Consider the following 15,844-nt stretch of genomic DNA (forward strand, 5'->3'; position numbering starts at 1 on the left):
AATGAAAGGCTATAATTCCATTTGGAGTATGGCGTCCCAATGAAGTCAATGCCTAGTTTAGATGTCACACAAAAGGTGGTACAGGGTTGGTGGGTCTAAGTCTGGACCTTGACATGGGAATCCTGCCAGTTTGACTTAGACCTTCCAATCCTATGACTTCCTTCCTTGCCTTGCTTCCTACTTACAGCGCACAGACCCTTCTGCCTTAGGCCCCGTGTATGTTTTAGTCCCGTTTCACTTCCTCCTTGGCTTCTTCTTTCTTCTACTCTGTATCTCCTGCTGTCTCTGCAGCATTACAACCTGACAACCAGAAGACAGCAAGGACCAAGATCAGGGCTGTGGAGTCGGAGTCGTGGAGTCGGAGTCGGAAGCAATTTTGGGTGGAGTCGGAGTCGGAGTCAGTAGAAATGTACCAACTCCTACTTCAAAATAAATTTTGATTGACAAATTTTTAAAATATACATTCAAAATGTCAAAGAAGCTTCCTATGAAGTCAGCTGTAGTTGAGCATTTCACCATAACTCAAGATGGAAAACATTTTGTGTGTCAGTGTATGACAGAGGACCCAGATGAAGACAAATGCTGTGATGCCAAGACCAGCACATATTCAGGCAGCGATAAAAATGCTCCTATGAGAACTTCCAATTTAAAAAGACATTTACAGCCCTTTCCAGGGCTGTGGACTTGGAAGCAATTTTGGGTGGAGTCGGAGTCGGACAGTAGAAAAATAGAGGAGTCAGAGTTGAAGGTTTGGCATACCGGCTCCACAGCCCTGACCAAGATGGGGTTCCCCAGACTGCATTTCACATTTTGATTTGAACTATTCAGAAAACTCTCTTGCTGTAGATTTCTAATATTGTGAGACTATTAATTATACATCCCCCATCACTAGTCATGGCTAAATGTTGGGTTCACAACATGGCCAGTGATTGAAAAAACAGTGATTTAGGATTAAAAGACTCTTTTGCTGACAGTAAAATATCAGCAAAAATGCATATGTCAGGGGAAGATGTGCATAAACATGGATACATGAGTGAAAATAACATGCAAAAATGCATCATAGGAGAAATGGCTTGCAAAAATGTGTACATTACTCAAAACTGTACAAAAATGTGTTTATTATGAGAAATTCACAATACAATGCTGGAGAATTTTTATGAGGATTTAAAAAAAAAAATCAAATGGCTGCAATGTGAAGAACTGAATTTAAGATTGGAAAAATGAGAAACTGAGAGAACCAAAACTGATGGATTTTTCCATCCCTACACACTTCAAATCTTTGCATCTGAACACTTCAGTCATCCCTCTCCGTGATGACAATGTTTGTTCCATAATGTCTCCTGTTTGATGCTGCAGAAGAGCTAAACAGCTATTAGTTTCCCCATCACATTTCCACCTCTCCTATTATCCCATTGTAGTCTTGTATTTTCCCTCAGCTGCTCCAGAAATGTGCCTTACTGTAGAAAGCAGCTTCTTTCAGAAGACTTTCTGGCCCTTTAGGTTGAGCTATAAGAGTCAGGGGGATAGAAGAGATTTTTATATCAGCTTGGGGATTAGTTTTTAAGTATTTTTGCTTTAGCTTTATTGTTGAGCTTTATGCTCATTTATACTTTGCTATATATATTTTTCTTAATGTTGTACTGATTATACTTTTTATTATGTATTGTGCTACAGCATTTGGACTGTTTGTTTGTGTGAACCACTTTGAGTATTTGTGGAAAATGCAGTATATAAATCAACTGAATAATAATAATAATAATAGTAGTAGCAGTAGTAGTAGTAGTGGTAACAACAACAACAACAACAACAACAACAATAATAATAGAAAGCCCTGGTGTAGATTGATACAAAAACTCAGGATCAATGCTGTGAGAAGCAGAAAAAGAAGTAGCCATGATCATTATTGATGTATACTTGAATGTATTTGGCACAATCCAGCAAAAAATTATCACAAGTCTTATTGAAGATAACTAAGACACTGTGGAACTTAGTTATAACTAGCTGTTTGTTGATTGTGTCCAAAGGAAATATCCATCAAGAGAGATGGTACACCATAGTGGTTGAGAGACAGGTCTGTGAATCAGGCACTTTCTGGTTCATATCTCACCTCTGCCATGAACCTATTCACAGTAGTCAATAACATGATGGGGTGGAGGTGCTTGTCTAATTTCTCGACATATCAGTTGCTACTGTTTATCAGGAGTGGGAGGGCCAAGATGATAGGGGGGTTGGCATGGTGCAAATGCACTGTCAGGAGAACCAGATTGGCTCTGATGGTGCGTTTGCACTGCATCAGCCTTCAAGCCACTTTGCCCCTCCCAGGAAGCAGCAGTGATTCACCTGTCAGGAGGTCAAAGAACTACTTCTGCTCCATCACACTGTCTTTTACTGCTTATTCAATCATTTATTCATTCAAATTTATCCTGGCTTTCATCTATTTAATTCTCATAACTACCGTGTGAGGTAGGTTTTGCTAAGAGAGAGTGATTGGCCCAAGGTCACACAGCAAGCTTCGCAGTCACAGTCTCCCTGGTCCTAGTCCAATACTCTAGCCACTATACCACATAGCCTGCCAATTAGCCTTAGGGCACTATTGCCCACTATCTCTCAGCCTCATTTCCCCATCTGCAATATGGGGACAGTAATATTGATGTACCTTACAAAACTGTAAGGATTACAAGAATAAAAAGCATCAGAATGGCTTTGAACACTTGAACATTTGAAAGCATGAATGTTTATGATGATGATGATGACTACTATGACTACTACTACTCCATTCACTTAATTAGGGCGTACAAAGGAGCAGAGCATATTATAATGAAAATATTTAATATATAGTATGCTGTGATGTTCCTGCTTATAGTGTAAATATGGTAAGTGCTGTTTATATAGAAGACATATGGTAAGTGGAGTGAAAGAGGAGGGGGGAGTACATGAGCAGTAGAATGCTGGATGATTGGCTGAGCGTTTGAATGGCTGGGAGTATAAATGGAAGAATGACAGTTGAATCGGGGTGGTGGATGTTGGGAGTGTGGAGAAAGAGGTGTTTGAGGGTGGAGGTCAGGAGTGTGGAGAAAGAGGGAGTTGGAGTTCTGATTAATAATAAGTCAAGTACAAAACAGGAATAGATGAAACCATACGCTTGTGAAACATTCTAAAACTAATCTTGTTATTTCTGATATTTAATAAATACTTATTTGGTTTACCAAAGGCCTGATTCTTGGCTGGGGGATATACATACCAGAAGGGAGGGCAAGGTAATTACCAAGGCTGAACAGAAACAGTATCTAATGGTGGCAGCGGTGAAGGGAGGAATAATAACAATTCAAGTATCCAGAGCAACCCAGAGTTGTATGCGTTATCTATAAAGATACAAGGGGGTTGGGAACAGCATAAGCACGCAGTCACAAAAGTAACCAGCTAGAGAGAGACTCAGGAAAAGTCTCTGGGAGTATTGGTTATAGGACGTGACTGGTGGTGCTGCCTAGCAGGGGGATCTAGTGTGATCTGTGCTAGAGCGGAGTGAGAAACCATATAAAGGACGGTCCGGACTGGTGGTATCCCTGGTGGTGCCTAGTGAAAGGCAGTAGCCACAAGCAGGTGGGAACCTGACAGGGAGAACCAGGGAAGGACGTCACATATGCCTTTTCACATATGTGTCAAAGGCAACTCACAAAACTGTATTACTGATATATGAGTAAAGGAAATCAAGTTATAAACAAAGCAGCATCAGCAAACAACAGCAACAATTTTACAGGTAGCCAGCATCAACTTAATAAATAACACAACTGAACACATTCTAAAACAACCAAAATATACAATTAAAATGTCATCAATACAAACATATATAGAGATGGAAAGTTTGCCTGACAAATGTGATTTCTCACTATCTTATGTATCTGAACATGCTAACTTCTCAGAGGAGTCCTATTTTAAGGACTTTGCAAAAGAACAATGCACACTATCAAGACAGTCTAGTCTGTAGTCAAACGTGTTTCAACCTTTATCAGTGGATAATATGAATATATATTATTACATATTTGTAAGTCCAAATAGTCATTCTTGATTTTCACTCTGTCTATAGGTCATAGTCACTACAATCAAGACCTAATAATGATTCACATTGTCCACTGAAGACCTGTTAAATTTTATTATTTATTAAATTTATAGTAAAAATATATTAATAATTTCAATAACTCAAGCTAGTATATTACTTAGCCCAATTTGTAATTCACCTACAATTTAAAAAGAACCTATTTTTGTGACGCTTCCTTACCTGGTCAGCTGGGGATCATCTAGACAAGAAGCTGTTTACAAACTACACTATTAATTGGCACTGATATGCCAGTGAAAGTCACTGTCAGATGGTGCCACATAGTGATATCAAGCACACAACTCCTGTGCATGGGCCTGTTTAACAGATGGGCTGCCCTGACAGGGTTATCACAGGGCAATAGCACCGCAGCATCACCGAGGCATTTTGGCTACATTAGCAGGAGTGCAATTTCAGTAGGAAAAAAGATCTGAGTGTGGAGGGTGCAGATTCATAGCATGGTTCAACCCAAGATTCATGATTAAAATGTTTTGAAGATTAAAAATGTAAAGAGCATAAGTTTTGAATTTCGTTTTTCATATCTTATAATTATGGCATATTTATTTATTTGTATCCCACCATTCTCCCAGAAGCTCATACATATCCCACACATACATTTTCACCTAACAACACCTTGTGAGTAGATTAGGCTGAGAAAGACTTGCCCGAGGTCACCCTTTGAGCTTTAGTGGCTATATGGAGTTCTGATATGGATTATTCATCTCACCATGGCTCTCTCAAATATTAAAAGAGGAGTCCGTATGGAATTCTCTGAAGCAGCAACTACAAAGATAAATCAATTACTAGTTGCTAGCCTGATCAGTGAGAAATAAAATAAGAGATTTGCTGAGAGGGAACGTGAAGCTGAGTTTTCCTAGTCCTAGTCCACCACACTGGCTCTTAACAATCTTTTTATTTTTCTGAAGTAAAAGGACTTATGCCTTTGGAATTCCTATTTAATTGTTATAACTGCATTCATTCAGGTACGCAGAAATATAGGAGCTACGTCCTAAGTCTGCACCCTCCCTAAATGGCATGCCTGGTTACTGCACTGGGGTTGCAATTGATAGGGAACCTGCCAAGAATTTGAGCTTCAACAATGACAAGAAGGCACATCATGCACTGTTGTAGTTCTACATCTACATAAGACAACAGATATCCAGCTACTTTGTTTTAACCAATTTGCAGATTGCACTGTCAGGATGTGTACACATGGCTCTGGAGTCACTTCCTTTGGAAAGTAATTGATTTGACTGCCTGTTGTTCACAATCCATTTTTCTTCACAACCCCTGTTCTAAACTCTTCCAGGTTCAAACCCCTTCCCTTAATTATTCTAAAAATTACATCACAAATAAAATTACCTGCAACACAATGATCTTGGGATAAATACTGGCAGATCTATTAATGAAAAGCTTCTTGCACTTGTTTTCTAAATAAAACACATTACACACATGCCACTTAAAAGATCCTTGGGGCCTCTCTGCTGCTGTAGCATGTGTGTTTGAAACATGTGGCTCTAAATATGCTTGTATCTTTTTTTTTTTTAATTTACGGATGTCCAGGCAGGAACGTCGCTTTCTGACTGCTTTTCAATCCTTCAGGCAATTTTTGTGGCACCAATGTGAACTGAAGAACTCCACCTGAAGCACATTTTGGATAGAGATACACTTACTGTTCTGCCGGTTCCACTGCATCTCCACCTCTCTTTTCTTAAAATGGGGGCACACAACGAAACCCTGACCCTTTTTACTATAAAACCTGGTGGGAGCAGCTTCAGTGAATTTTTAAAAATTTGCTTCAAAGAAATTTTGCAATTGACTGGCAGATCAACCTGTTCCCCCTCCAAGTGTGGCCAATGAAAACACTTTGCTGTGAGCAAGTAGTGTGCTCACAGCCTTTAAATCCTCCATTTGCCACTTTCTCCTGTAGAGTTTTACACATTTAGGAGGAGATGGAATAAAAACCGTTGAAAGTTCAACAGAAGGGAAAGGGTACAGCTACTACCACAGCTGTAGTAGAAGGCACCATAGTTCTCTGAAACTGATGTTGCCTTCCTGAGGATACTCCTCCCCCTCCCCCACCCCCACCCCACCCCCTCCAGATACACTTCCTAAATGAAACATTTATGTAATTAAGACAAATGAGCAGCCCCTTGTCTTCCATGCCTATGATCACATAGCTTGAAAACTATTCAATAATTATCTGTGTCCTTTCCCCCTCCCTCCTCTCTCCATGTCTCCAACCCACAAGCACTTGAAAGATTTGTTGTTGTTTATTTATTTAAAAGACCACAGGTATTTTAAAAGGAAAAGAAAAGAGGAAACTGATAATACACTCTGTAAAGGTCAAATTGCCAACCTTACCTTGCTGGTACAGAGGCACTGGTAGGCAGATAATGTAAAGTTACACACCATATGATAGGATTGCATCCAAGTCTAGTCCCAGGCCAAGCTCACTGCAGGCTGGCATACAGGCTAACCAAGTGGAGGAGTGTCTTCCTCTTGCATTAATTGAAGAGAGATGCAGTGACATTTATTATTAATATTAATATTGCATTTATATCCCACCTTTCCTCCAAGGAGCTCAAGGTGGCTTACATGGTTCTCCCCCTCCCCATTTTATCCCCACAGCAACCCTGTGAGGTAGGTTAGGCTGAGAGACAGTGACTGGCCCAAGGTCACCCAGTGAGCGTCATGGCTAAACCAGAAAAAAACCCACAACTCGTGAACAGGGGCAATGAAGTGGGGGAAAGTCCCCTCATAATAAATAAAGCATTTTAAAATGCACATGTGACTTAGCCTTAAGTCTGAAAAACTGGTTGAGAGTTTGGGGTTTTTGTATTATTAATAATATAATATTGCATACAGTGCTTCACGGTGAAAAGACAGTTTTCTTGTTTCAGAAAACTTACAATGTGAATGTTGGTGGGGGGAGTGGGAGAGACAACAGAGAGGAGAGAAAGAAAGAAAGAAAGAAAAAGAAAGAAAGAAAGAAAGAAAGAAAGAAAGAAAGAAAGAAAGAAAACACCATTTACATACTCTACAGAGTTAGAAAAGTTCATTTGCCTTTTAGATTCAATAACAATGATCCTGGGCTGTCAGGTTAATTCTGTTTATTTTTAAAGTGACTGTGTTAAAAGTGATTGCTGGCTTGAAACTGTAAAATTTCCTCCCAGGCTTTCTCCCCACCCCACCCTCCAACCCCACTAACCTATCAGTATTTATCTCACCAAATTTTTAGGATATAGTACTAGGCAATTCAATCAGCACTGCATGGATCTGTCCATGAAATCATTTACCACAATGTCAACAGAAATTAACCCACGCACACACCTCCTGCCACACTCCCAAAAGCATGTGTAGGGCAAGAAAGGTGATTTCCAGCTGCAGAATTCACTATACGCCAGTCTCCCAATGCCTCTCAAAATACCCCCCCCCAAAAGAAACAGATAGGAAACTGAGATTAACTTTGTTACAACTTGAAGCACATTCCAATATAAATACATTGTTTGGAATGCTTCATATATAACAGTCTCAGAACCACCAAGCAGTAACATCCAAAAGCAACAACCAAAAAAAGAATTAGTTATTTTCCCTTTCTCTTCTGATGTGTTCTCTCCCAAAGTTTATCTAGGACAAGATTCTAAACTGGTACAACAAAGTTTGGCTGAATTATTAAATCTCCTGCATCTCTTACACCGAAGAGAAACTTATCTTCAAAGGCCACCTATCCCTTATGCATAAATCTGCTAACTACTAAGCGCTCCGCTTTTTTAAAAAATGAAGCGACTAAAAGGGGAAAGAAATAAAAACCACACTGGAGAGTCAAACTGCGGGAGGGGGGGAAATACTTGAAAAGCATCATGGCGGTGCAAAAGTTTGCAGAGCGAACAACTTTCTGCAAACTTTTCTCCGTTGTTGCCTGCCCCCCTCCCCATCCCCAAGCAATGGTCTCTTGGCTGTTCCTTTCCTCTGGCGTGAGCGAGCGAGGAAAATATAGCCCTCCCAGCTACATTTCACGGGCCAAAACCTCAATCCACTTTAAACTGGAGTATTTGCATATCAGCCGATCTACTTCCAAGTGAGGCCAAATCCGTACCTCCGAATAACACTTTAAAAGCATTCATTTGAGCTTGTAGAGCAGATTGCTCAGAAAAGTGTTCCTGGCTGTGCTACAGCAGTCACACAGTCCAGGGGTGGCAATTATTATTATTATTATTATTATTATTATTATTGCTGCTGCTGCTGCTGCTGTCGCTGTCGTGGTCGCCAAATGAGCCACTCACCTCGTTCCTTTGGAGCTGGAAAAAGCTGTTGAGATAGCTGGAATTGAGGGACGAGCCGAGCTCTGTGGTGTTCTTGCTAGGGTAATTCAGCTCCGGGTGCTGGGACGAAGAAGGCTCCGGCCGAAAGGCATCGAAGGCACTGGCCTGGTGCGTGTCTTGCAAGGACAGATAGACCCAGTTGAGAAGCTGGGCAGGCTGGTAGACGGAGGCAGCGCTTGTGTCGATGGCTGACAACAGGCTCATCCTTGCCCACCCAAAGCTGCCCCCTCGGAGATATTTTTCCCCTCCCTCCTCCGAGGAAAATGCCTCTTGGTCGCTTGATCAACTTTTCCCCCTTCTCTTTGGGGGACTTCTTCCTATCCCCACGGCTTTCGTATGGGCCCCAAAAGGAAGGAGGGAGGGGGTTCCCTCTTGATTTCCTTGCGTCGTAAATCTTTCCAGCTCTTAAAACCTTTCTCTTCCTCCCTTCCCTAAGGCGATCTGAACCCTCCTAACTTCAGCACACCGTCTACCCCCAGCATAGCTGCTGATCTACGGTCGCTGCAGCAGCAAAGTTAGTCAGAAACTTTCTTTGGTTCCCCCCCCCTCCTCCTCCTCCTCCTCCTCGCTCTCCCTCTCCTTTCGGTGGCTGATCCGCTATCTGTCTTTATTCTCACTCCCTTATTCTCCCTGCAGGAGGGAAGGGCTCATTTAGTTATTCAGCAACCCCGGCTCGTGTTCATCGGACTACTTCGTAGAATATGATCACTTGGGGGACGAGGAGAAAGAAGGGTATTGGTGCCTGAAAGTTCCCAGCAGTGACAAAATTTGAATGTGGGTGAAGCTCTGGGCCAATCAAAAGAGAGATCACGCCTCCTTCCCTTTGTTTCCACCTCCCACTCCCGAAAGAACACGGCGGCGACGGTTCAGCTGGATGCTGAACACACTCGTCGCCTATGTAGAGGAAGGCCCGCGCAGTACGTGTCTTGAGTCATAAGAACACGGAAAGAACTGTGGTGGATCAAACTGAGAATCCGTCTAGAATCCAAATAACCCAGGGAAGTCCACGAGAGATGCTTGAGCCTTTGGTGTTCTCCTTTCATGCTTTCTTCCTCTTTGGAAGCTAGACCTCCCTTTACCTCCCTTTTACTAACCTACGTTTCAGTAGCAGCTTTCCTTTCTGGTCTCTTTCAACACAAGCGCTACCTAGGGTTTCTTAACTTGAGGTTTTCCAACAGTGTGGGCAGCCCATCTGTGGCACAGCTGTGGTACAATAAAGGCAGGCTATGGCACAGAGGCAGGGCAAAGCCCTGTGCTGCTGCGCATACCCGGCACAGTGTACTACGGAGAACTCTACACCAAAGCATGTGAAGCTGCACATTATGCACTACAGCACAACATTTTGGCCTTCCCACATCCCAAACTTGCTGAAAAGGCTGATTACCACTGTTTTATCATTCACTATTAACAGGAAGCAAGAGAAAGTTTTGCAGAAGCTTCTCTCAGACTCGAGCTCCTTTGGGAAAGCTTAGTTCTGCAAATTAGCAATGTGAGCTTTGCAAGAGTTAGGTGCAAGGATTACAAAACAAACAAATCAGGACAAAATAAACATATACACACGGTAATATAAAGAGTAGTTCTGCTTAAACTGACACTGTTTCCCCCCCTTTATTATTGCTTTTATTGCTGTTACCTACATTAAATGGAGCTCTTGAACAGAAAAGTTCACTATAAGCGAAGTTAATCAATAAACTAACAAAATAAATTGTGTCATAAGACCAGTGGGCAGAGTCACGCAGCTTTCTCCTGCATTTGTAGTTTTAATCACAACACACATATCTTATACAATTATTAGCTAATGTACTTGAAGGCAGCCCATTTCCATTTTCAAACTTGGACCAACAGTAGAGGGACAGGAATGATTCAATCTCGCAATGAATCCAAAGCTCTGCCTCATTCTGCTCCCTGCTCTAAGACAGGAGTGGGCAACCTGCGGCTCTTTGGATGTTGTTAGACTCTTAACTCCCATCAGCCTCAGCCAACACATGGCCAATGCTCATAGATGATGGGAGTTGTAGTCCAGCAAGATCTGGAGGGCCACAGGTTCCCCATCCTTGCCCTAAGGGTGTAAGACCTCCCCTGAAGCACTGCTGCAGAAGGAGCGATGGCTGCCGCTCTCCCAGCACAGGGCTCAGGCAGGGCTCAGGAAGTTTGACCCAAGATGCAAAGCATTGATTGCCAGTGCTTGGAGCCTTTGGCCTGATCATGCTCTATCGTCACAGTGCAGGGGAGTACTGGATCAGTCTGTGTCATCTGGATTAATACATGGCACCAAGTGTATGACTACACTGTCAGCAAGGGCAACACATTATGTTGTTTAGGAGTATGCCTAACCTTTTTGTTAGTGTTTGTCTAAAAATGCAAAATGTGGATGCACCAAACAAGTCTGTGAATATGCATATCCTGCAGGTACACTTGTCAGAGAACTGAGACTGGCTGTGATTCAGTCGAGTATTCACTGTAGCAAAGCTGAGTTTATTGCTGCATAATGTCTGAGATTGCCCAAATATTAGGGGCACTTATGGGCCAGAGAGTGGAGGTGTCTGTATACAATTTGCCCTATCTATCTATCTATCTATCTATCTATCTATCTATCTATCTATCTATCTATCTATCTATCTATCTATCTATCTATCTATCTATCTATCTATCTATCTATCTATCTATCTATCTATCTATCTATCTATCTCCATCCTGAGCATATCTATCTGTCTGTCTATCTATCTGTCTGTCTATCTATCTATCTATCTCCATCCTGAGCATATCTATCTATCTATCTATCTATCTATCTATCTATCTATCTATCTATCTATCTATCTATCTATCTATCTATCTATCTATCTATCTATCTATCTATCTATCTATCTATCTATCTATCTATCTATCTATCTATCTATCTATCTATCTATCTATCTATCTATCTATCTCCATCCTGAGCATATCTATCTATCTGTCTATCTATCTATCTCCATCCTGAGCATATCTATCTATCTGTCTATCTATCTGTCTGTCTATCTATCTATCTCCATCCTGAGCATATCTATCTATCTATCTATCTATCTATCTATCTATCTATCTATCTATCTATCTATCTATCTATCTATCTATCTATCTATCTATCTATCTATCTATCTATCTATCTATCTCCATCCTGAGCATATCTATCTATCTATCTATCTATCTATCTATCTATCTATCTATCTATCTATCTATCTATCTATCTATCTATCTATCTATCTAGATTCCTCCACGCATCTCTCTGTTGTGAATTTCAGGCAGTTTTCTCAGTTTCATTTTGGAAGGAAGCTTTTTTGCAGAGGCTCATGCAGAAAAGGAACACTTCTTTAAGTGCTTGAGGGCTGTTTTATTTTAGAGAAATCTTTGCAAAGGTAATGTGTTCACCATGAATTGGCACACATGCAAACAGATGCAAATTTGGGTTCTGTTCCTTGCTTTGCCAGAGCTCAGGTTCATCATTTAAGTCTTGTTAAATCGTGTTCTGCGACACAGATTGACAAGAGTTTGTGCCAAGGCCTTGCATCATTAATATTTCTCCCCAAAGAAGGCAAGAAGGGAGTGCATATGACAAGATTTATATACCTTTTAAAACTCTGGTAGGTGGACTGCTACAAGATTTTTCAGAGGCAGAGTGTGGGGCGGGGGGAAGGGGGTTCTTTGGGAATCAGACTCTGGTTTATATATACTTACTAGGGTTAGGGAACCGGAGGTCTGAGGCAGGACTGGCTGTCATTAGGCAGAGTGAGGCAAAGACTGCAGACAGACACTGATGGGCAGAGAACCAACAAAGCTGTGTGAGCCACAGTGCAGACAGAAGGCTCTTTGCCTTCTACAGTGAGAACAGCAAAAGAGGCTGTGCCACAGCCTGTCCTTTATGCACACTGTGGGAGTTCTTTCTCACTTGTTTTGTTAAATGTGTATCCCACCCTTTCTCCCAAAGGATCCCAGGGTGGCAAACATCAAAATGTTAAAGTAAAGCTAAAAAATGTAAATGTACTGCCTTCAAGTCAATTCCGACTTATGAATAGGGTTTTCATGAGGCTGAGAGGCAGAGACTGGCCCAAGGTCACCCAGTGAGCTTCACGGCTATGTGGGGATTCGAACCCTGGTCTCCCAGGCCATAGTCCAACACCTTAACCACTACACCACACTGGCTGTTTAATAAAACTAAAACATATTTAAAATGTCTAAAAGTAATTTAATTTAAAATGTAATTTAAAACCACCTGAAACCATGTCAAAGCATTCACAGTTACTAATTTAATGATTTCCATGGCCAGTATCTATCAGCCATCAAATGTCTGGGTAAACAGGAATGTTTTTAAATTTCTCCTGAAAGTCCATAATGAGGGAGACAGACATATCTCACTAAGGAGGGCATTCCACAAATGGGGAACCACTACCAAGAAGGCCCTGTCACAACTCAGCGCCAACCAGGCAACAGCCAACACCACCAACAAAGAAACAAGAATGCATGGGCTAGCCCCACTTACTGGATGCTTCAAGTTAGGCATCCGTCTGAAGGGGGCTTATATAAGTACAAGAATATGGGTGTAGGGCTCCTTCCAGAGAGATAAGAACACTAATTGACCACAGGTCCCATCTCTAGAGAGGGGGTCCTATCCATGCACGCTTGTACTCATGTAGGCCCTTTTACAACTGATCCTGAACAGGTAGTTGCAGGGGGTGTGGCCACCACACCCATCAGTCTCTAGGGAACAGGGCTGGCCTGTGCATTCTCACTACTGCCTTCATAATAATAATAATAATAAATTTAATTTATGCATCGCCTATCTGACCAATGGCCACTCTAGGCGACTTACATGTTAAAAATTAAAACACAATACAATAATACAAAATACAAAATAGAACAGTGCGACAGCAAAAGCAATAATAATACAGGGCATGAGGCATTTAATTATAGCATTTAGCCCTCCCCGGAAATCCCGAAGGCCTGTTGAAAGAGCCAGGTCTTTAAGGCTTTTCGGAAGACATTTAGGGAAGAGGCGTGCCGTAGATCTTGTGGGAGGGAGTTCCAGAAGGTGGGGGCCGCCACTGAGAAAGCCCTCTCTCTAGTTCCCGCCAATCTAGCTGATTTTGTTGGCGGGATTGAGAGAAGGCCCTGTGTGGCTGATCGAGTCGGGCGGCATAATTGGTGGCGTTGAAGGCGCTCCTTTAGATAAACTGGGCCGAAACCATATAGGGATTTAAAGGTTAATACCAACACCTTGAATTGGGCCCGGAAAACAACAGGAAGCCAGTGTAGATCGAACAACACAGGTGTGATGTGATCCCGGCGGCGACTATTCATAAGTAGTCTAGCTGCCGCGTTTTGTATAAGTTGTAGTTTCTGGACCGTTTTCAAGGGTAACCCCACGTAGAGCGCATTACAGTAATCCAAATGAGAGGTGACCAGGGCATGTATTACCAGTGGGAGCTGATGAGCAGGAAGGTAGGGTTTCAGCCTTCGTATGAGGTGTAGTTGATACCAGGCTGCCCGGCTCACTGCCGAAATCTGAGCCTCCATGGACAGCCTGGAGTCAAGTACCACCCCAAGGCTGCGGACCTGGTCCTTCAGGGGAAGACTCACCCCGTTGAACTTCAGGTCAACATCTCCCAACCTTCTCTTGTCCCCCACAAACAGCACCTCGGTCTTATCGGGGTTCAGCTTCAGCCTGTTCCTTCCCATCCATCCACTCACAGATTCCAGGCACTTGGACAAGGTCTCCACAGCCAACTCTGGTGAAGATTTAAACGAGAGATAGAGCTGAGTGTCATCCGCATATTGGTGACACTGCAGCCCAAATCTCCTAATGATTGTCCCTAGCGGCTTCATGTAAATGTTAAATAGCATGGGAGAGAGGATAGAACCCTGTGGCACACCACAATTGAGAGGCCAAGGGTCTGAAACCTCCTCCCCCAATGCTACCTGTTGGCACCTATCGGAGAGAAAGGAATGGAACCACTGCAATACAGTACCTCCAATTCCCAATCCCTCCAGGCGATGTAAGAGGATACTGTGGTCGACAGTATCAAAAGCCGCTGAGAGATCGAGGAGGACAAGAAAGGTGAATTCTCCCCTATCTAATGCCCTCCTCATATCATCTACCAGAGCGACCAAGGCTGTTTCAGTTCCGTGACCAGTCCTGAAACCCGATTGGTATGGATCCAAGTAATCCGTTACATCCAAGTGTGCTGACAACTGGTTAGCTACCACTCGCTCAATGACCTTGCCCAAGAATGGAAGATTCGAAATTGGGCGAAAGTTATTAAAAATTTGGGGATCCAAGGAGGGCTTTTTTAAGATGGGCTTTACAATTGCCTCCTTGAAAGCTAATGGCATCACACCCTCTTGCAAGGATGCATTTACCACCGCTTTGATCCCCTCGACCAATTTCTCTTTGCAGCTTATTAAGAGCCACGATGGGCATGGATCAGTTAGGCAAGTGGTAGTTTTCACTGTCGAAAGCACCTTGTCCACATCCTCAGAAGGGAGAAGCTGAAACCGATCCCAATGTACCGGCTTGCAACTGGCCAACTCTGGTTCACTTACTGTGTCCACGGCGCACGGGATCGAGCTCTGTAAGTGTTCGATTTTATTGGCGAAGTGCTTTGCCAATATGTCACAGGAGGCCTTTGACTGTTCCAAGGGTTCCTGAGCAACTGGACCGACCAGGCTTCGGACCACCTGGAACAGCTTCCTGGGACAGCACTCCGCGGATGCAATAGAGGCAGCAAAGAAAGCCTTCTTTCCTGCCCTTATTGCCACTTGGTAGGCAGCTACTGCTGCTCTAACTTGTGTCCGGACATCTTCGGAGCGGGATTTCCGCCACCGGCGTTCTAGTCGTCTCACCTCCTGTCTCAGCGAACGCAACCGTGGTGTATACCACGGTGCTAACTGAGTTCTATTCAGGGGGAGAGGACGTTTCGGAGCCACCCGGTCTAATTACCCATAGGTATCAAAACCTGAACATCTCTCATTAAAATTAATCACAGTTCCCTCCTCACTTGCACATGATGCTAAGCCATAGTTTATAAACTATAGTTTACTGAACCATGGTTTAAGTTGATTATCGGAACTCAGCCCTGATTTTGTTTCTGCTGGCATTATGAGCAAAAATATGTATGTTCTTGTTTCAAAATAATGTATTTTTAAAAGGCATTTAAAAAAAACTGATTGGGTTGTTTTTCTCTTGGCTTACTGAATAACTCTGAAACTTTATTAAATGTGAGATGCATTGAATGGCATGCATGGAAAAAGAGCAAAGAAAAATGCTTCCTAAGAAAGTAAAGCTACACATATTTGTAAGAAATACTACAAATACAAAGGAAAAAGAAAGCAAGCCAGAAAATACACAATAGGAAATACTGTCAAGCCATCAGCTGTAAACTTGGAAGATGGATGGACG

At 42.5% G+C, this 15,844-nt stretch overlaps 1 protein-coding gene across 1 annotated transcript in view; it reads right to left on the reverse strand.

Annotated features, from left to right (window-relative positions):
• The window catches only part of ZCCHC24 (zinc finger CCHC-type containing 24), a 201,533-nt gene extending 192,818 nt beyond the window's left edge, over positions 1-8,715 (reverse strand). The window contains exon 1 of the mRNA XM_061634931.1: positions 8,380-8,715. Within this exon, the coding sequence (XP_061490915.1) occupies positions 8,380-8,622 (243 nt within the window). The 5' untranslated portion in view covers positions 8,623-8,715. The remainder of the gene's footprint in view (positions 1-8,379) is intronic.
• Positions 8,716-15,844: the final 7,129 nt, after the last annotated feature.

The sequence above is a fragment of the Rhineura floridana genome, chromosome 7 (genome assembly GCF_030035675.1).
Source record: "Rhineura floridana isolate rRhiFlo1 chromosome 7, rRhiFlo1.hap2, whole genome shotgun sequence".
Lineage (NCBI taxonomy): Eukaryota > Metazoa > Chordata > Lepidosauria > Squamata > Rhineuridae > Rhineura > Rhineura floridana.